At 48.8% G+C, this 22,002-nt stretch overlaps 1 protein-coding gene across 1 annotated transcript in view; it reads right to left on the bottom strand.

Annotated features, from left to right (window-relative positions):
- The window catches only part of XPO6 (exportin 6), a 96,933-nt gene that overhangs the window by 9,790 nt on the left and 65,141 nt on the right, over window positions 1-22,002 (bottom strand). Inside the window, exons 10-17 of the mRNA XM_077760555.1 lie at window positions 19,390-19,498; window positions 17,545-17,637; window positions 16,288-16,357; window positions 9,819-9,978; window positions 6,791-6,883; window positions 4,091-4,235; window positions 1,928-2,074; window positions 847-1,036 (exon numbers count right to left, since the gene is read on the bottom strand). Coding sequence (XP_077616681.1) covers window positions 847-1,036; window positions 1,928-2,074; window positions 4,091-4,235; window positions 6,791-6,883; window positions 9,819-9,978; window positions 16,288-16,357; window positions 17,545-17,637; window positions 19,390-19,498 — 1,007 coding nt within the window. The remainder of the gene's footprint in view (window positions 1-846; window positions 1,037-1,927; window positions 2,075-4,090; window positions 4,236-6,790; window positions 6,884-9,818; window positions 9,979-16,287; window positions 16,358-17,544; window positions 17,638-19,389; window positions 19,499-22,002) is intronic.

The raw sequence follows: 22,002 nt of genomic DNA, 5'->3' as shown, positions 1-22,002 counted from the left end.
GAAAATATACTTAGAAAATAAGCATGACAACCAGAGAATTAAAAGGGTGACTTTCTAAAATACTAAAACCAATGAGATTTAAGAGTTTTCCCCCTTCTTTATACTATCCTAACATTTTTGTACAATGAGCTTTATGGTAATGTCCCTGATTATAAAAGTAATGGGTTTTTTTTAATGTTGGTATTTTTTGCTATTTTTAACATTTGTTGACATTCTATAAATGATGTCATCCAATCATGTTCCAGTATTTTCTTACTATGAAAATACTGTATTTTTTAAACATGTCTAGCCTGCTTCAGATTCTGTATCTCCCTCCCTGTCTCTCTGAACCTCCTCTGCTCACGCGGTCTCTCTCTCAGAAATAAATAAAACATTTTAAAAAATCTTTAATAAATAAATAAATAGACTTGAAATGCCATTGGTGAAGATACCAAGTTCTTTCAAAGCCTCTGAAATACATGCACATGGAGAAAGGTTGCAAATAGTTTCAAAAGACAGTTCTTAAATCTGCTCTTCCCAGTGAATTGCTTTGATTGCTTACAGAAGTATCTGAAATGGATCAATTAGTCACTGTACGTTTTTTTACCCATGGAAGACACCATTGATGGTTTACTTATTTCTGACATTTTAACTAAGAGAAAGGGTGTCCCACATTCAAGAACTAGGTCCAGCTGACGCATTCACAGAATTCCGCAGAGAAGCAGACTTCTACTGCTTCTACCAAGGCTGGCTCTCCCACTGTGCAGCTGAGGGACTACGGACAGATGAATGCCTCATCGGCCACAAAGCAAGACAGCGCCCGGCTGACCTGTCTCCCCGGGCCGTCCCTGTCTCTGGGACACTTACTGTCATCCAGTGGCATCTTCCTCTGCGGAGCCACAGCATTGGGTTTCAGACTGCGATAGTCCCGTGAGAGGGCGGAGATGAGGCTGGCGTGGTTGATGGAACGTACGGGCCACTGCTGCTCGTTCTCAGGTAGGTTTGGCCACGGAAGCAGCAGGATGTTAGAGAGAGCTCGGCACACCAACACCTGAGCCTGGAAGAGACCAACCCCCGCCACAGGCATCCATCAGTGGGTTAAGAGCAACAGATGGCTGCACTGGACATGGCCTTGGCCCCCAGCACACACGCAGACCTCAGGCTCCAGGCCCCTCTCTCACAGGCTGGGCCTGAGGCTTTGGTCCAGCTCTGAGGTAAAGCAGAGAGGAAAGAGAAAGTGAAGCGATAACACCAAGTCTGGGTCCAGCACATTCCAGGCCTCGTCCTAGAATGTCACTTCCCCTCTAACTCTGGTACCTGCAGCGTACCAGAGGGGGAGTCGCAGACACTCAGTCTAACTAGTCCCTTGGCTGCTGGCTCTCAACCGCCTCTGAATAGCTGCTGAGAACAGGGCTGGGAGAGGGAGGCTGTGGGAGAAGCTCTTACAATCAATGTGCCTTTGGCACCAGGTCAAAAGCAGTACACTGACACCCCAGTGCTCCCAAGTAACTGCTCTGGCCCCCCGTCAGACACCACCTCTGTTCTGTTGGGTTTTTAAACTTCCAGCCTGAGCCTCCTGAAGGATTTTATGAAAGCCCTTGTCTGTAGCTTCTCAACCCTAAGAAAACAAACATAACGACAAAAACAGACTGTTTTAAACCAGAAAGAATACAAAGGGGACGCTGACACCACCAGCCTGATCGCCGGCTCTCAAAGCAGCACCACCTCCGTATTATCGGGAAGGTCTCCTCTGTCCTCATTTGCACCACGCCCAGCTGGGTGGGGCAGGGCCCGATGGGAGAGTACCGAGGCTGCCCCAAGTGCCACCTGCGGAGGAAACCACCTCTGGAGGCATGGCACGTAAGCTCCGAGCGTGAAAGGCAGGCCAGGCTCCTCTTCCTCAGCCTCACGGCTCCAGGGACCGCGCAGTGTGGCCCTGGGGTCTCACCTTATCAATGAGGCGCTGAGCGGAGGCGTCGGTAATTCTGTTGAAGACTTTCTGCACTGCGGGGATGCTGATCAGAAAGACAGGCCGCACGGTGGTGGCCAGGGAGACCAGTAAGTGGCACGCAGACAGCAGCAACTTGTCTTGGACCTGGAGACAGAAGGGGACGTGTCAGTTCGCTAGCTGCCCCATGAGGCTGGGGTTAGAAGAACTTTGAAGAGGCGGCCACAAGCCAGATACAGTGTCGTTCCACGTAACGCTTAGGCCTGGCATCCGAGAAGTTTCCGGGGACAGCGCCCAACAAAGAGGCACCCTCCTCTACGCCACATCGCAGCTCCTGACCTCAAGCCAGGAGTGCCACCCCCGGTTCCTCTAGTCCCTAGTCACTGGCACCTCTGGGCACAGTCACTTCTCAGCTCAAAAACGCCACGATAAACTGCCTGGCATATCATTCAAACTACTTGGGACTGTTCGTCTAACTCCTCTCGCTCCCACCAGGCCGGCGTTTCTCTGCGCCCGCCTTCCTGCACTCCACCAGCCCCACCAGGCCCTCCTGCTTCCTCCCCTCGGCGCGCCAACCAAAACCGTGGTTCAAGGACCATCTGCCCTTTTCAAATGAGCAGAAGAGAAAACTCTTTATAGACAGGACCTAATGCTGGTATGACTGGTGAAAAAAAGCACACCAAACAGTCACAGGCATGCAGAGTTGTTTTTGAAAGAAGTATTATTAGAATTTCCTGGAACCACACATATCCCTAACCTTTAACCTTTAATCCCACTTTAAGAAAATCACCTACCAGGATAAAGCTAAGTGCGTACATGCATTTTAGGATTATCTACGGTGACTTTTTCCAAATGTAGACAACATTAAAGTCCAGCAATGGCTAGATACTTATAAATAATGTACATCGCCCCCAGGGGATATTATAACTCATTTACAAATTACAATTACAAACTGAACAAAACCTGGGACGTCTGACTTCGGTTCAGGTCATGATTTCACGGTTCGTGAGTTCGAGCTCCGAGTCAGGCTCTGTGCTGACAGCTCAGAGCCTGGAGCCTGCTTCGGATTCTGTGTCTCCCTCTCTCTCTGCCCCTCCCCGACTCACGCCGTCTCTCTCTCTCTCCCCCAGAAATAAACACTAAAAAAAATTTTTTTTAACAAGCTGAACGAAACCTTACGGAAAACAACACACCGTTCTGTTAATAGCGAGACAGAATGCTATGTAGATTAAGACTACAAAAAGATGGGGATCGGTTAGTTGTGTGTCCAGCTCTTGATCTCGGCTCACATCATGATCTCATGGTTCATGGGATCGAATCCCACATCAGGTTCTGCACTGACACTGCGGAGCCTGCTTGGGATTCTCCTCCTTCTGACCCTTCCCCACTTGCACTCTCTCAAAATAAATAAACTTAAAAAAAAAAAAAAAAAAAAAAGACAAACATCTGTATGCTCCGTAAGATAAATTGATGGTCTTCTCAAAGGACAGCTGAGCAGAATCTATCAAATTTACTTGGATACACCTTTGACCCAGCAAATCCACTTCCTGGACTCCTTCCTACAAGGATGTACATACCAAGAACTAATTTCCAGCAACAAGAGAATTTTAAAACATCCTCACTACAGAATAGCAATGTTTTAAGTGGGGGACTTAAAGAGCACCGTAACTTTTTTGGCCTATAATTAAAACAGTGTTTCACTTTTTCACAACGAGCATGCATTCATGTGAGACTTAGCTTAAAAACTTGCGTTACATTAATAAAATAAATAAAAAAATTAAAAAAAACTTGCGTTACATTTGCATTGATACAGACCACAGCTCAAAAGTACATACACATGATTCTATTGCAGCCGTGAGAATTATGGGTCTAACACCATGTGATATTTTGACTTCTTAAGTGGGTATGTGGACAAAAGGACAAGGATCAGCTACGAAGTGTAGCCCTTGGGGCGCCTGGGTGGCTCAGCTGGTTAAGTGTCCAACTGGATTTCAGCTCAGGTCATGATCTCGAGGTTCGTGGGTTCAAGACCCGTGTCAGGCTCCACGACAGCAGTACAGAGCCTGCCTGATGTTCTCCCTCTGCCCCTTACTCACCCACTCTCTCTCTCTCAAAATAAATAAACTTAAAAAAAAAAAAGTGTAGCCCTTGCTGTCTCAGGACCTTGGTGCTGATCAGAGGTGTGACCGCATCCATGGTGGTGGAGATGAGCGTAACAAACTGCTGGGTGTTCTGCTGATGCGCTTCACTGCAGTACTGTGCTAACCAGTGAGAGTAAGCCTGGAGGGCCGCCAGGGACTGAGCGTGCCTGCAAAGGGGAGAGAAGATGCGATTTTAAAGGTTAAAGTCAAGATAAACCAGCATTAAACTTGTTTCCACAGGAAGTAAGGATTCCACTCATGGCATTTACTGTTCTAAGACACGTGTGACGGCACAGGAATCATGTGCTTGCTCAGGTAGAGCCTAAAAATCAAAACTCATCATCTAAATGTTGTGACCGTCGCCTGTAACACAGAAGGCAGTCAGGTCTCTATGAAGCTATGGTGCCTTTAGTGGATAATACATTTTAGAAAACAAGCGCTTGGGGACTAAGGGGTCTCACTGCTCCTAGGACCTTTCAGGGGACAGAGCTAAGATTCAGGCAGACACCACATGGAAATCAAACCGATCGCCAACTGGGAGGGCAAACTGGCTTCGAGTGCCTCAGACAGGAAAGAAGGGCCCACCACCACCTAGTTACTGTTCTCACTAAAAAAGCTGACCATCAACCTCATATAGTAGGTGAACAACTAGACAAATCCAGATTTTTAAGATTTTCCTTAGGAAAAAAAAATTAAGACGGCACCGGGGGGCTCAGTCAGTTCAGTGTCTTGACTCTTGATTTCAGCTTAGGTCATGACCTCACGGTTTGTGAGTTTGAGGCCCACATTGGGCTCCGTGCTGACAGCGCAAAGAGACTGCTTGTGATTCTCTCTCTCTCCCTCTCTGCCCCTCTCCCACTTGCACTCTCTCTCTCAAAACTAAATAAACATTTAAAAACAAAAAGCGTAAGACCTAAATCTCCAAAAATTCCATTTCTCTTTCCCTCATCTGTCTCTCCTCCTCTCCCTCCCTCCCTGCCCCCCCACCAACAGGCACAACTGGGAAGCTGATCTAGATTACGGGAGAGAAATGTAGTATGGGATTCAGGATTAGTTAGGATTAGACACTGGAGCCACAGAAAGAAGATATAAAGGACATTTCCGAGGCAGCTGGAGAATCTAGGGTACGAAAAATAGATACACATACACTCTTAAAAACCCCAGATATTACTGCATCCGTGAACGTCTCTGAGTATTGATCATGGTATTATGATTATGTAGGACGATGACCTTGTTCCCAGAGAAACGTGCTTAAGGGTTTATAGGTGAAGTGACATGTCTGCAGTTTACTTACTTTACTTACAAAAAAATAACGTGTGTGCGCGTTCACCTACATATACAAAAAGGAAATGTGAGAAACAAAAGCAAATGTGGCAAAATATTGATGGATCTAGCTTGAGGGTATAAGGGTGTTCATTCTGTTTTCCCCCTTTTCTCCAGGTGTAAACTTTTTCAAGCCGTTATTTTGTATTTTGCATTTAGAATACATGGATCATTTTACCTTTTAAGCTCTGACTGAGCACCAAAATTAAGAAAAAGGACATCAAAGTCGGCCTCTGGAGTCTAGGAACTTTAGTCAATCTATCAAATTCACAGAGCTCCGTAAGGCTGAAGGGAGGCGCTCTAAAACTTCCTGAAATTGGGCGCAAGATGTTGTGTGTCTGAGCAAATTAGCATTTTTCTCCGCAGAAGCTTCACAGCTTTCTCTAATCTTGAAAAGGAAAAGTATACACACACACACACATACACACACACTCACTCTCCAAAAAAAACTAACACACTAAAGTAATAGATAAGACTCTCTTTCTATCGTTTACCTAATTTGCAGCTTAAAAACTGCTCCAGAACAGGGGTCAGCAGACTTTTCCTGCAATTACCGGAGTGAAAATGTGTTGGGCTTTGCAGGCCACCCACACATTCTCTGTCACAGCCACTCAGCTCTGCTGCTGCGGCACAAAAGCAGCCGTAGATGGCATGTAAATGGACAGGCCCGGCCGCGCTCCAATCTTAATTTACCAAAGCTGACAGTGGGCTGGATTGGGTACAGGCCACAGTCTGCCGATACCCACTCTGGGGCAGAGCAAGCTTTCCAGGCAGTGTGACCCTGGGATGTGGCCCCACCTCCAGTGCCCATTCTGCGATCCCTTCCATAGTCACTTTCCTAATAGCTCCCCACCATCCTGAAAGCTTCTCAAAGTGCGATCCCTGAATGTCCTTCAGAACCACGCGAGGTCTTGCGTAATCCGCAAGTACCTGAGCCTTACGGCACCCTGCTGCAGTCAGATTCTCTGACGGAACGTGTTCCCCAAGTAATTCTCTGGACCCCACGGCTGCAGTCACTAGCCTACAGGAGAAGATTCACAGCGCTCGAGTTGTTTCCACAGCAGTCCTACCATGCCCGGCCGGCCTCACATCCCACCACACAAAGCACGCGCCACCCACGAGCCGTGGGGCTCTGCAATGCATCTGTGTCTCAGCTCACGCTGGTCTTTCTTCCCAAGAGACCTACTCCATATATCCTCTGCTCCCACCGCTCATCTGCGCGATGAATTCCTCTTACTCCAACCACCCCAATCAAGCTTTCTCTCCCCCTAGGCTTGGAGGAGGGAGGCTTTCTGCTCTTCATGGCAGCCACAACTATTCCTTTTTATCTGTAAAATGACTGGGGGCTGGAGGACAAGGTCCCTTCCGAGAACGCACAAACCGCTGACTCTGTACTCACACATCAATGAGGTCAGGTTTCAGCACTGACGGCACGGCAGTTTCAATGTTGTACAATTTTATCTGAGATCCATACAGAGTGACTTTGACCAGCCTGTTGGCAAAGAAGCAGGTAAGAGAAAACATTCAGCTTACAAATGGTAACACAGACAAAACAGACAAGGTCCCATCAAAGGTCCTGAAGACAGACTTTTTTCCATCCAAAAAGGAATCAAGACCAGGCCTTTAATTTTATTGCAAAGATATCGGAGATGTGCCTGAAGACTTACACAAAGGCACTAACTAAAGCATGATTTACAAAGTCGGAAAATTTTGTACACAAAATAAATATCTAACAGGGAGATACAGGATGAAACAATATATACAATAAAAGTGACTAACAAGAAAATATTTCATGTTGTGTATTTTACCACAACGAAAAACCACTGGACAAGAAGTAAATGTTTCAGATGGACAGATGCACGGTAAAGAAAATATAGCAAAATATTGACTGTAGAATTGAGGTGACAGCTATACGGGTGCTCCCTATTTAATTTTTCAACTTTCCCTGAAGATTCAAAAATATTCATGATAAAATATTTGGGGGAGGGGGCAGGGCATGAAGCAAAAGTTTTTAGAACAAATTGAGGGGCTTTTGACGTCAAGCACAATCCTTTCAGAAGCCAGTTGCTGAGCCCACTGGTGCCAACGAGCCTTCAATCCAATAACTGAGCCACCAGCCACCAAACAGAAACAGAAACTGCCTCTTTGGTTAGAGGTGGACGCGCCTTTCTGAGTAAAGGGAAGAAGCCGGAGACCCGGCGAAGTTCTCCCCGGGCCTGCTCCAGAAGGAAGCCTGGGAGCAGGTCTGAGGTGGACGCCAGGGAAGACAGTGGGCATTTCTCTCCCTCGGTGCCACGGCGCAGAGCTTCCCAAACTTCACCGAGCGAGCGCAAGAGTCAGCTGGGAACTTGTCACACACCGTGCAAGCTCCCTGGTCCAACCCCACAGACCAACCCTGCAGCTGCGAGGAGGAGCCTGGGAATCTGCATCTCTGGAAATCTGGGAGCTCCATGCATGTGGACTGCACTCTGGAAAATGCTGATCTCTGAAGGGGCCAGAAAGCAGGACTTCACTAGGAAACCACAAGCTGTGAGTCCCAAAGCACTGAGGGTCAGGGAGCAGTCAGAAAGTGAAGGTGAAAGTGCCAAGGGTTCTTGACTCAAAGTTCTGGAAAGGGGCCAGGGTGATAATGTAAGCGACATACCAACATGTACCCGGTGTTTAAATCTTTAAACTGTTCTCCATTCCTCACATTCACACAGTAGGTATGTGAACACATTTACTTAGTGGCACTGAACACATGCAGAGTGTGCGGCCACCTGCTCGCATCTCCTTTACCTTTTCACCCTATAAAACTCAAAAGTCTGGACCCACTAAAGAACAGCTCCATCCCCCTGCCGCAGCCCTGGCCACTGCCATTCCCCTTTCTCTCTGGTCCGGACTATTCCATGTACCTCACGTAAGTGGAATCACCCCATGTTTGACTTTATGTTCCGCTTTCACGTTCCCCAAGCATTCTTTAGTGCTACTCTGTGCTGAAAATGGACTCTTACGATTTCTACATGTAGCGGTTTACTAGGAGGTCTGTTGTGTGTAGCCTGTAAGTGAAAAGGCAGCTAATCACAGTGGCTATGAAGACCACATAGTCATAACAAGCCTTCTCTCTTTACTCTAAATGAAGACACGAAAGCAAAGTACCTAAGTACTGAGCCTCACACCTAAGCAGTGCAGAAAGATGTGTATATAAGGATCTATGAAATAATGTGGCAGGAACTCTGAACTCTAAAGAAACAGATTTCAGGGAGGAAGAAAGGCATGTCCCATTCTGCTAACCATCAGTGGAGTGGGAATGGGCCTCCCCAGGACGGCGAGGACGGACGACGCTAGAGATAACAGCTCTGTAGTTTGGCAAGAACACAGCATCTGGACTCAAGAAAATGGTTAAAAAGCCAATGTGCTCCCTCTTGTGACCAGTGTGGCCTGAAGCGAGGCCCTCACCATCTCTGGGCCACAGTCTGCTCAGATAACATGACACTCCTAGCCCTCAAAGAATGACATGATATGTGCAAAACCGCTTTTGAAAGTAGTTTCTTATCACATGCTATTTTTACTATTAATATTAATCTGGCTTTTAAAGATTTATTTAAAACTCTTATTAGTTTTCTCTGCTTTTAAGGTAAGAGTAACAGTTAAAGAAAACTCTGATGTCCAAGTCCCTAGGCCTGGGGCTTGGTTTCGTCAATGTGTTACCAATGATACAGCTAGTGGGCCAATGAGAGTCTGGTGTCTCAACTTTGGGCTGGACCCACATCTAATCAATCCAACAGTTACCCTGAAACAATCTGAACCTACGCTCACATCTGGGGCATCTGACTCTCTAAGTGCCTGAGTTCCGGAGAGGGGAGCAGGGAGGATGAGGCCATCAGGCACGGGCCTCAACACATGCGACTACAGGTAGGTATGTGAACAGGTAGGTATGTCCCTAGGAGGGACCCGAGGGGAGGGCAATGAAAGAAGGCTGGTGGCAGAGAGGTTGGGGGTCACCTCTCGGGTCAAGCTTTAACTCCTCAGGACCCTCACAGGGCTGGAAAAAGTCCCACCCCGGGCATCTGGCTGGCAGACGCCGACAGACTACCTGTTTGTCCTTCCACTACCAGGGCTTTCCTGGTGCCTCATTATCTGTGGGCAGAGACAGAGACTAACCCCATGTGGTTTCTTCCAGGACTAACCCTGTCTTCTTATCCGCAGACCTGATCTGCGAGGACGCGGACAGCCTATGTGTCCAGGCTGCTAAGTCCCAGCCGCTGTGCTAAGTGCCTCATCTCGTGAATTCTCACAAGAAGCAACAAGGCACTGGGTCCCCTCTGTGTTACAGGCAAGGGACCTGAAGTCCAGAGTCTGGTGGCCGCACCGCGTCCGTCCACCGCGCCCAGCAACATGCCGCCCTCACACGGGACAAGCGGCGCCACGACGTCGCTCTGACCTACCTCTCCACGACAGTGAGGGCATCGCTGAACCGCGCCGCGAACACGTCTCCGATGAAGTACTCAGCCAGCCGGCCCACGGCCTGCAGGAGGGAGCTCAGGTCTCGCAGGGAACAGTGCAGCCGCCGGCAGTCATTCTCGGCCGTGATGTTCAATCTGTGGCCTGGAACAGAACAGCGCAGGCGGTTTTCCACGGGAAGGGCGTGCTAAGTCACCACAACTCCTCCGGGCAAGCTGCATTTAGCAAAACCAGCGGCCGGAACACAGCAGCCCGCAGGCCGCGTCCCAGGCACGGGCCAGGAGAATGGGCCTGGTCTTCCGCCTCAACCTGCACCCACACATGCCCCGAGGCCGGGGGGGTGGGGGACAGCGAGGGCAGACAAGACAGACATCCAGCCTGGGGCGTGCCGACATGGATGGAGCACCTGAAGTCATTTCTCTTGACGCTGAGGTAGCAACACCACCAATTTTACACCCAAGGAAACACACACAGGGAGGCCCAGTCACCTGCCCGATGCCAGGTCCATTTCTCGGGCAAAACCAGGCTAAGCCTCTACAACTGCAGACCTGCTCGTGTCCTGCACAGAGCCTGTCACAGAATGCCATCCCCCTGAGCTGGCAGGATCCCACCCTGTTCAGAGAAGCCAGTGTAGTCAGCGCTCCATCCCAGAAGGTCTGGAGGGAGCACAGTCTAGAATAAAGGCACAGGGCCTGGATTCACGAGATGGGTGCCGGGCTACCCACTGGCTCTGGGCCTTGGCAAACCCTTCAGAGTCTGGTTCCTTTACAAAGGAAAATAATGCTCCCATCAAATTCATTAGTGTAAGGGCAAGGTCAGAACATGTACAAAACCCTGTAAACTATAAGGCATCCTTCGATGTTTTAAGAATTATGTGTAACAATGGGCTTGTGATTTTCTAAGGCCTGAAACTTTCTTACATTTCCATACAATTTCTTCAAGCTGAGTGATTTAGATGCAACGAGGAAGGACAAAAACATCTTCAATTCAGCCACTTCCTTGCCTTGCAAACCCCTCTCCCACAAAGGGCCACAAAAGACAGGGAGAAAAGCCATACCAGGCAAGCGCACTCTGAGTTGGATAAAGTTCTCCTCCTTCACCCAGTCAGAAGCAGGGAGGGAGAGAGGGGCGGTAACAGTGAGACCCCTGCCCCCGCCCACAGGGCACCTGCAAACCCTACCACTCCCTAGATACCAGCCCCCTCCCCCTGAAATTTCAGGAGGTTACACCATTAGATGAGAACTGGCTAAGGGCAACCCTCCCCCCATGGGGTTCCACAAGCCTCTTCCTAGAACCCTTAAGTGAGGTGTCAAACCCTTGGGGCTCTTCCAGCTAAAGCAGGAGAACCCAGAACCCCTCTACCCCTCAACGTCAGGGCTCTCATGACCTCACTGCCTCTGGCCATTCCAAGTTCTCACCAGGACCCACTGATAACCCTGGGTGCCTCAGGTCCCTGCCCGGACTGTCCACTGCATCCCTGTCCACTCATGCCCTGGATGCTCTTACAGGGGCTCCAGGGTCACACGTCTTCTGGGAGACATTTCTCTCCCCACTGCCCGACAGAAGGAACGTGCTTCCCCCTTCCTGCATCCCCTTCGGGGCGCCTCAAGCACACATGCAGACACACGAATGATCTACAAGTCTCCTCACTGACTGTGAACTTCTTCACAGTGAGGGGCACTGGCCAGCACCCAGCACAGTGCCTGGTGCAGAAGACACGTGCAGAAGACGTGACCACGATAAACGAATGAATGAGATACGACAGAACACACAGCGAACTAGTACGGGGAGGCTTGGGAAGCCTGAGGTCCTCATACAGCCCCTGGGAATGTTCCCCCGATTCTTTAAATGTGACTATGGAAAGGCAACTCCTGTGGAGAGACCAACGACAAGGCCGAACACCTAAGAAAGTGCTGGAGGAAGCAGCAAGTTCGATGTCTCAGATCCTACGCTGACTTCCACGTGATGAGGATGGAAACAGAGCCTGTGACAGCCTCCAAGGGCAGGCAGGACTTTGGGGAAAGGTGTGGGTCACATCCTGAGGAGCAGGAGGACAAAAGGGAGGGGCAACTCAAGGAAGGTCTTTACAGGGACAGAGCCAGTGACAAAGGGCAGCTATGGCCCCACCCTGCCTTCCTCACCTGGTCCTCGACCCGGCGCCCCGCACAGGGAGCAGTGCCTCAGTGCGGAAAAGGCCAAGTGGGATTCTCAGCCTGCAGGCACCCTGCCAAGACCACGGGGGTCAGGGCAATTGGACAACCACACCCCACCAGCCAGATGAGCCCACAGAACAGGGAGAGCCAAGAGGTATTTTGGTCATGCGAAAGAGAACACTCCCTCCCCTCCCCTCCCCCTCTCCCGGCTAACCAAAGCACCACAATTACACCCCTTCTGAATGTCGAGGGTTTTCAGGGTTACAGCTATATGACTGACTCCCGGGGTAAACTCAAGCCTGTTTTCCTTTGCACACCAAGCTTTAGGGCTGTGGGAAACAAAGTCTTAAGAAAAATCTACCCTGGAAATGGGTGTGGTGAAAGCCCGGGCCGAAAAGGTCAGCCCTTCCTTCCCAGGGCAGCGTGGAGGGGATAGATTCTGACTCCACACTCGCCCCGCGCACCTTCATCACCCTCGCCCTCGACCACGAGGCTCTCTACCCTGCCCACTGCTTCTCAACTTCTTCACTCAACTTAACCCTCCAACGAGGTACCCTTAGGTTTACCTAAGCAACTAGGTTCATGAATAGTTTAACCATGAAGGGAAACAAAAAGCAAACCAAGGTACCACGCAAATTGGGTTTCCATTGGAGCCTGGTCCCTAACAGTCACTAAGCCATCTTGAGTAGGGCTCCCCGCTTGCCCCGGGATCCACAGGGGTACAGCCGAGGCAGGGCCTCCTCCCAGCTCTCCCCCGAAGCCTCTTCAGGGAGTCTTCCATGTTTAAACAGCTTGGTCAGAACAACAGGGAAAAAGTGTCCCTCCCCCGACCCTCAATCCTTTATTAGCATCCGTGGTCCCAGCCGCTGAGGGGAGAACACAACCGGGCCTAGGCCTGCCTACACACACAGCAGCCCTGGGGAGAGGCAAAGGCACAGAGATTCTCCTCCAGCTGAAATACGCCCCTGGGCCCCTTCATTTCCCATGTCACCCTCCGGCTGAGAATCCAAACCTGCAAGAATTTGTCACACCAAGAGCAGTACTTAGAAGGAAAAACAGCTGGGGACTGCTGTGATTTTAAAGTATTAGTGTGAACCATAAGAAAGTGCTGATATTTGACCATTTCAGACAGAACAAAACTGCAATTCCATGTAATTCAACGGAATACACACGTACCACGTGCTGCTCATGTCAGTGCAAACTGCAGCTGCTGCTTTCCTCCTGTCTGCCCAGACAGATAGGCACACGGGCAGGAAGCACCCCAAACCAAAGTCCCTGCGCCCGCCCCCGAGCCCAGAACCTTCATACCACCAGCAGCACAAAATGCTGCAAGCAGAGTTCCCACTGAAAAGGCTGTTCAGAACCACCCCCTTCTCCTTCTGTTTGGCTAAGACTTAGACATCTGCCTAATAAATAGCAACATACGCAAAGAGGAACCCTCAGAAGGAAATTACCACTACATGGAGGTTTTTGGGAGAGAAAATATCATGGCCGCACCGAAGCGGGACCTTCCATTAAGCAAGTCACCCCGAAGCTGTCTAGATACCATGTCCAAAGGACAGCTCCCTGGCAAATCACTGCCCTGAGAGAAACATCTTGATGTTAAATATAATGGTCTTCTCTGTGCTGGGCAGCCGGGGAGGCAGAGGGGTGAAAATCAGCATCTGAGGAATTCTACTCTGAGAGAACAAGTAGGTCCCTCAGGACGAAGAGTAGAAGCAGGACAGGGAGAGAAAAGACACCACAACCAAAGACAGGATTTTTCAAACCACAAATGGTGAGGAAGATAGGCAATGAATGCGGAGGAGTATTTCCAAGGGGTGAGACAGGCACACAGTCACTGAGGTGCCACAGCGAACACAGGCCTTGCCTTGGTCTTAATGAGGAATACCACGAGGAAGACCATTAGGCCCAGAGGCAGGAAGATCGGCAGCAGGTGTAAACAGTAAGTCTCCCATCCACACAGCACCCCCCCCCATCCCACCGTGAGACTCGAGAACTAAAGGCTGGTGAGAAGTAATGCGCATGAGTGAAGGGGCCACCCTCTCCGAGGCAGACACCACAGCTTCTGTTCAGAGGCAGTAAGGCTGCTAATACAGCATAGAGGTTATTTGAGAGGGTAGATGGCCATGGGAACCAGGGAACAAAATGTATTCAGAGTTTCCGTTTTTTAACAGGCTTTGCATTGGAAACTTGGCTTTGGAGCCACCAAGGGATGGGGGAATGCTTCGTCATGGATAAGAAAGCTCGTTTTTTTTTTCTGTTTTGTTTTGTTTTGAAATTTTTTAATGTTTTTTAATTTATTTCTTTCTAGGAGAGAGAGAGAGAGAGACAGCATGAGCAGGGGAGGGTCAGAGAGAGAGGGAGTCACAGACTCTGAAACAGGCTCCAGGCTCTGAGCTGGCAGTCAGCACAGAGCCCAAAGCGGGGCTCGAACCCACAAACCGCGAGATCATGACCTAAGCGAAAGTTGGACGCTTAACCGACTAAGCCACCCAGGCGCCCCAAGAAAGCTCATTTTAAAGCAGTAAGTATGTCTGTGGCCTGAGAGGAGTACGCACTGACTGAGGGATGGGATTTATAAACGATCTGGAAAGGCCGAGCACACTGTGAAACTGCCAGTAAATGGGCTTCAGTAAGAACAGGTATATGATATTTCATTCAGGAAAAATAAATCAGATTATCCTTCTCAGATGAGAAACTCTAAGTTACCAGTATGTCTCAGAAAAAGGATTTAAGAGTCACTCGGATTTTCACCTCAAGATAGACTCAACGTAAGATAAAGGCGGCAGCTACAACAGTGAAAAGGAAATGTAGGGTCAGTTGGAGGGGGTGGGGGAGTACATGCTCCATTTCTTAAAAGATCAAGAATAAGATCAAGATCAAGTCTTTAGGATGCCAAGTACATTTTAATTTGATGAGTGGCCCTGAGGGAGAGACCACCAGGGTGCAATTTTCCCCAAGGGTGGGTGCTGGAAACATCTGTAGCATTTATACGCAGTCAAATGATTTCTGTTAACGTTGACAGCATATTTTACCGGCATGTTTGCTTTGAAAAGTGATCGTTTTAAAGTTCTTTGTAAGTTGTTCTGAACCTATCTACAAACTTAGGGGCATGCCAAGTCCCATGAACCTCCTGGGGCCCAGTGGATTATTTAGAAGCTAATAATACAGTCATGGAAACAAACCGTCACAGGCCACCAAGAAGGGCAGCCCCAGAAAGAGCCTCTCGTGGAGGCTTCGCCATGAATAACAAGCCCGTCCGGGAGATGGTGTGGACGCCGAGCGGCTTTGGGCCAGGCTTAGCAACTATGGAGGGGCAGGGGGCCTGGGCCAGGCAGAAGCCCTGGAGGGCAAACACTGGGAAGAGGAGCAGCGAGAAGTGACCACCGGAGCCAGGGGAGGCTAGGGGGACATGGGGAAGCACAGGTGCGTCTGCAAGCACAGGAGTAAGCTTCCGGTGTTTGCAGCTGGCAAAACGGACGGCAGCTTTTCATTAACTCAACTTTTCAAGCATTCCCTATTGTGCCATCTTGGGACAAAGTAACCTCTCTGGACACCGATGTCCTCGTCCTAAAGCAGGAGTAACTGGTATTAGGACTCACACCTCCAGGTAGGTGAGAGAGGTAAAGCCAGCGTAGGCAAATAACGCAGCACCTGGCGTGGGATGCACGTCCTCTAAACAGAAGCGGTTTACTGTGATCAACAGAACAGCCAGAAAAGGCGGGCCCCAAGCCCCGAGCAGGAGCAGCCCACCAAGGGCAACACAGGACATTCCCAGCCACGGCCAGGCCCCCTGGGCGTCCACAAGAGGACAGCTAAGCATCGCGAGCCGCCGGCATGTCCCAGCACGAGGTGGCCTGCTCCAGAGCCGCTCCGCGTCGTCTTGCTTCTCGACACCAGGGAGGGGAGAGCACATGGCACAGAAGCCCAAGGCCACTTTCCCTGGTGCGCATTTGCTGGTGTAGATGACATAAGGAAACATTCTCCTTGCTGGGTTTTTGTTTGTCTGGTTTCTCCCCCTCGAAGTCCTACTTCTTTGCTCCCAATCAGCTGCTTCTCTTTCTCACTGAAACGCCTGTTGGGACCCCACCGTCACAGTCTCATCCTTGACCTCCCCCATGGCTCCTTTTGATCATGATTCTTTAAGGAAGTTTTCCCTGTTTAGAGGTGGGGAGAGAGAGCAAGCAGCAGGGAGGTGGCAGTGGAGAATGTTCCAATAGCAAGGAAGGCAATAATTACATATGAGCCCGATAGTTTTCTTAGTGTTGGTTAAATTAGAAAATAAAAACCAGTTTACCTGACCCTGAAGTAACTACAAACTGCTGTAAACCCAGATAAACTTCTAAATTGTCCTGAAGAACTGGGAACTGAAAACAAAGAAACAAAGATTAAAAAAAAAAAAACAACAAAAAACAAACATAAGTGCAACTTTTAACAGCATTTTAAGGTTAAAACATTACAAGATCTATGGGGGTGGGGAGGGCCATCGGATTAAAAAAAAAAAAAAAAACCCTTTTCTCTGGGAACCTTAACTGGCAGCTAAGAAGGAGTGGCTCCCTTCAGTGCTCTGCCCTAAACAACTTCTACAATTCACAACACCTATTAATGTTTGGAATCAGAGAAGAGGAAAAAAATTATCAGGAGGATACTCTTTTTCTAAACGAAGCAATGGATGCTGGGTTTGACTATTACGGTTCCTACAAAGGGACACCAAACCCAAATGATCGGCACCTTCTAGCACTTGGAGACAGAACCTATCTCCCTTCAAATCCAAGGGAAACCCAACTCTGGAAAGAACTATCAGATATGCCTTACTTAGGTGCATGGCAGAGTGAAAAGATAGGCCCAATTTTTTAGTAGTCTGATTCCCCGACTCATTCAGCAGCCAGGACCTTCATAACCAGAGCTGTATCTTTTCTTTCTAAAGCTGCTAACTCACCATTAGGATAAAGATGAGACCTTAATGTGACAGGTCCCTAACGAAAGGCAGATGGCAAAACACAGCAGCACTTTCTACAAGAGAACACAAAACCCTCCTCCCTAACCCCCCCCCCCCACAATCATCTTGCACTTGAAGAAGAGACAGGCTTAATGAAACCTCCTCAGATAACAAGCACCACTGAGTGAATGAAAGCAGACTTAGGACTACGATTCTGGCACGTCAACACCTGCAGAGTGCGAGCGATGGGCTTTACAGAGGCCCGCTTTCCAGCAACGTCATCTTTATAAGGAAGTCCTCTACGTGGCCTGGTCATTTCTGAGCTACTGATGCGGGCAGGAAGGCATTAGTAAAATTCATATTATATATAAGAGTTTAGGAAGAAAAACAGGGCGTCCAGGAGCTAATTAATATCTGGGGCAATGTTAACATCTGTTAAACTCTGAGGGTCAGTTATGGTAATTATTATCCTTTGTTTTAAATATACATATATATATATTTATACATATTCATATGTATGTATTTTAAAATACCGGTGAGCACCAAGCCTCACTACTCATGCTACATGTGCAGGGGAAAGTCCGGCTCCTCACTCCCCTCCCAGCAGTGAGTTACCAGTGTTGAGAAGGCGTGTGTGGGCAGGAGCTCCATCACTCTGGCCACTACCTCCAAGCTCTGGCGTAAGTACCGCTGCCACTCTGTCTGCTGCTGTGGGGGAAACACAGAAGGATCAGCTCTCCCGGGAAGACAGAGTCCTGGCACCTTCCCTGCCCATCTACCCTCAACCTCAAGTCCACTCTCAGACACGAAATCTTGAGGAAATGGCAAATGACGGAACCAGGTTATTTGGGACTTTAAAAAGGCCAACCTGGAATATTTTCTTAAATCCAATGAATTCGTTTCACAAAAAGCAATTTCCTCGGCACATGATCCACAGAGAATGACCTAGTTCTTCCCCTCTGGTCACGGGAATACAAAAATTTTAAAAAGCCACTGGTGAGATGCTGAAGGCCCCTTTATGACAACGCAGCTCTGGGAACTGGTTGCTCGTTCATCACCTTCTGAGACGGGGCACTACTAGGTCCCTGGCCGTACAACGGACTACATCAGTGCCGCTCAAAGTGCAGTCCACAGACACAGCACCGTAGCACCAGCATCTCCCGCGGCCTGGCAGGAAATGCAAATTCTGGGGCTCCCACCCCTAAAGCAAAGTGTGTTTAACGAGCTGTCCCAACGATTTGTGCCCATGTTCCGATGTGAGAGGCACTAAACTAAATCGCACAGCTAACAAGAAGTGAAGCTGCAGTCTACCGAGCGCCCACGATGTAGCAGGCGTGAGCCAGCCCTTCCACATGCTACCATCATGTGACTGTCAGCACAGGCCAATCAGCCACATTGCTCCCCTTTTGGGAGAGGAGAAAATTTAGGCTCAGAGAAATTAAAGGCCCAGACTTCTATCTCCTTGGGGCCCAGTTTCAGAGATTCAAATCCAGGCCTTTGGGTTCCAAGTACAAGGCTCTTTCTAACCCAAACACAGCCACCCTCAAGGTCTCAACCATGCCACAGTCACTGTTATTCTGAGAGCCCTATCAGTGACTTGGAAATTCTAAAGGGCATGGCGGCACGAAAAAGGAACATGGGAACTGTGTCCTTCAACACGTTGCCTTATCCATGTTGGGCACACGAGCGTCAATAAATCCAAGACTGATTTTAAGATACTGATTTACAAAATATACTCAAAAGAGACTTCCTTTCATCACTTTAAGATCACTTAAGGAACTTCTGACTCCCTGTCCCTCACCCCACATCTAGCTAGCTTTTACTCACTGCCCAGAGTGGGGAGCAGAGGTGTGGGGGCGAGGCAGCACAGAACCCTCACTAAGCCGTTTCTCACTGTGCATTTGGTTTCTCTACTTCTCTCTCTAGTCCATACAGGCAAAAGTGTCTGTCAACTTCTTTTTACAAACCCAAAAAAGACAAACCCAAAAAGACAAGTCAGGTATACAAAGGACCCTTGAATGACACAGGTCTGAACTGTGCAGGTCCACTTAAACGGGATTTTTTTTTTTCAATAAATACAGTATAGTGCTAGAAATGTATTTTCTCTTACCGTTTTCTTAACAACCTTTTCTTTTCTTTAGCTTAGTTTAAGAATATGGTATAGAACTCATGTAACACATAAAATATGTATTCATCGACTGTCAATAAGGCTTCTGGTGAACAGTCAGGCTGTTAGTTCAGTTTGGGGGAGTCAAAAGTTACACTCGGGATTTTCGACTGGGCAGGGTGGCAGTGCCCCTACGCCCCACACTGTTCAAGGTCAACTGTAAAGTTCAAACACACAATTCAAACTGTAAGACTACACTGGCCCCAGAGCAGAGAGCTTACAAGTTCCAAGTCTCCGTTTGGACTCACACCAAAAATGACAATGACTACGGCCGATTAGGCCACGCCGCTTACATCATCATCCAGGGTCTCGTCATCCAGCTCCTCCAACTGGGCCTGGTTGTATCTGAACTGGATTCGATTCAACACCTCCGTGAGCAAGAGGACTAGAGCGTCTTCGTACCTATGCGGCAGGGAGAAATTCAACATCAGGTGACAGCAGGCTTTTAGCCAGGGTCTTGAAAAGGCTTCATACACTGTGAAGAAGGACAGCGTCCCTGCTGGGTCACCACATACAAGCGGTACCTGAACTAGATCTGGCATGTGGGGTGGCAAGTGCGTGTGAGAGTCGAACCATGGCAGGGCTATTCCTTTATTTTGCTATGTTCCAGACACCTTGACGGAGTGACTATATCATTAGATGATGTCCTTTGTCCCCAACAGCCACTCCTGTCAAAAAGTCTATTCTGTCTGATACTAGCATAGCTACCCTGAAATTTTTTTTGGTTACTGTCTGCATGGAATAGCTTTTTCTACCCTTTTACTTTCAATCTATCTGTGTCTTTGAAACTGAAGTGAGTCTCTTATAGATAACGTAGTGGGTTCATGTTTTTGCAATCCATTCTTACAATCACTGCTTTTTACACTAGAGAAGTTAAATTCTTTACGTTTAATGTAATTACTGATAAGGGAAGACTTCTGCCAGTGTCCTGTGTTCAGTTCCTCCCTTACTGCCTTCTGTGTTGAACAGACACTTCCTGTACCATTGTCAGTCCCTGGGCATTCCTTTCACTGTGTATTCTTGAGTTATTTTCTCAGTGGTTGCCTGAGGGATTACAGATAATTATATATAAATATCAATTCATACGGATTCAATGTATGATTCAATTCAATGATTCAATCCTTCTAACATCTGTGAGAGATAGGTGGTATTATTGGTGTTTTTCTGACAAGGAAACCAGAGTTGACAAAAGCTAAATAAACTGCCCACTGTCACCAAGCTAGGTGATTTGGACCTGGGGCTCCCTAACTCAACATCCCATGCCCTCCTATGTGTAAACCACCAATGGTCTTTGAGCCTGCTCTGCCCACTCTCCAAAATCTTCAATCAATTTTTAAGAACACTTAAAACCTAAAGGAAGAAACAGAAAAGGTCAGGGGAAACCCTGCCCCTTCTCGAAGAAACACTTAAAGCCCCAGGCCTGGCAAGAGCCTACCTCCGAAGACGCCAAGTTACACGCAGCAGTCTCACCCCAAGGGCCACCAAACCACTCGTTTTCAAGCCACACAGCCTAAGTGTCTGTCCTGAAACGCTTCAAAGACAGGCCCACAGACTGCCTCCACTCAAAGCCAAGCACCCAAGGCCCCCAGCGCCAATCTAGCTGCACACTTTGTGACACTGGGGCCCAGACTGCACAAAGCACACTTCTCCTCTGCCCGGAGGCCCTGTAGCAGGGGCTCTGGAGGAAGCCCAAGAGGCAGAAGGGGCACAGGGACGCCATTCTCCTGGTGGGCTCACCCCAGTGACGGTCACCTGGAGGGAGTAACTGGTCCTACTTTGAGCTCCCACGCTCCTGCAGCCAGCCTCGTGCACTCCCAGCGGTGCCAGCAGCAGCCGGGTAGCACCCCATCCTCTCAGGAGCTGGGCTACTGGGGCAGCTGGGCGGTGCCTCTGGGCAGAGACCGGAGCTGCAGGGGGGCCCATCCCTGCGGACCCAGATCTGAGTAACTCCACCCCTTTCCTTGTCCCCTCAGCCCTGGGGGCGGGCTGCCTCCTGTAGTTCTCATCCTCCCTTCTCCTTCTTGCTCTTCCAGTCCTCCAACACCGGTTTCGTCAATCTCCTACACTGAATTCTGAAAATAATTAAGTGTGGTTTCCATTTTCCTGACAGGACTCTACCTAATAAACCATCTAATCCAATGCAGGTGAGTACCAGAGCAAGCTGACTAAAGCCAAAAGGTATCCGATGCCAAGATCAAATACAGTCAGTCCCTCGAGTCTGCCGCAACCCTGGTAACGACTCCGCACACAGTCTAAGGACTACCTGGAAACCCTCCCGTACTGTTGCACTGCAGTCTGGCGGGCACGAGAGTTCATTTTTTCACTAAGACAGAAACACTGACCACCCCTCCCCACAGTGCTGGCAAAGGCTTCACAACCCTGGCCAGACGGGCAGCCAAGCATGGCCCAGAAACAAACCCTGGCAGGGAAAACCACTAACAAAATAGGCAACATCTGTGGGAAAAATTGCCAACAGACTCAAAATCCTACTTCAGTAGACTTCAGAGAAAAGTAAGATCAAACACGTAAGCCGGAGGCTTATATTTGCCATTTGCTCAGACATAAATTCCTAAAGTTAGTTACACAAGTTTTATGCTATAAATCGCTGCGATGGACCGGTGCATTTTCCCAATTTTGCTAGGAAAGAAAACCCACTTCAGACCAGAGGAAAGCTGTCCTACTGAGCTAAAAAGGGAATTTAAAGACTTTGTAAAATGCATAGGATAACCTGAAATCAGACCCAAAACCCTATTGGCAGTTAGCAACTCTGGCCGCAAAAAAAGCTTATCCCATAGAAAACTAAACCCAACTAGGGACCAGGCTAAACACCCTCAGGTAATAACTGCTCTCCCCAAGTGTTTGGTGAAGGTGGGAAGAGTGGTGACTCTGGGTGCCCACCCAATATC

The sequence above is a fragment of the Crocuta crocuta genome, unplaced genomic scaffold (genome assembly GCF_008692635.1).
Source record: "Crocuta crocuta isolate KB4526 unplaced genomic scaffold, BGI_CrCroc_1.0 scaffold73, whole genome shotgun sequence".
Lineage (NCBI taxonomy): Eukaryota > Metazoa > Chordata > Mammalia > Carnivora > Hyaenidae > Crocuta > Crocuta crocuta.
This window is presented reverse-complemented; position numbering and strand designations above follow the sequence as displayed.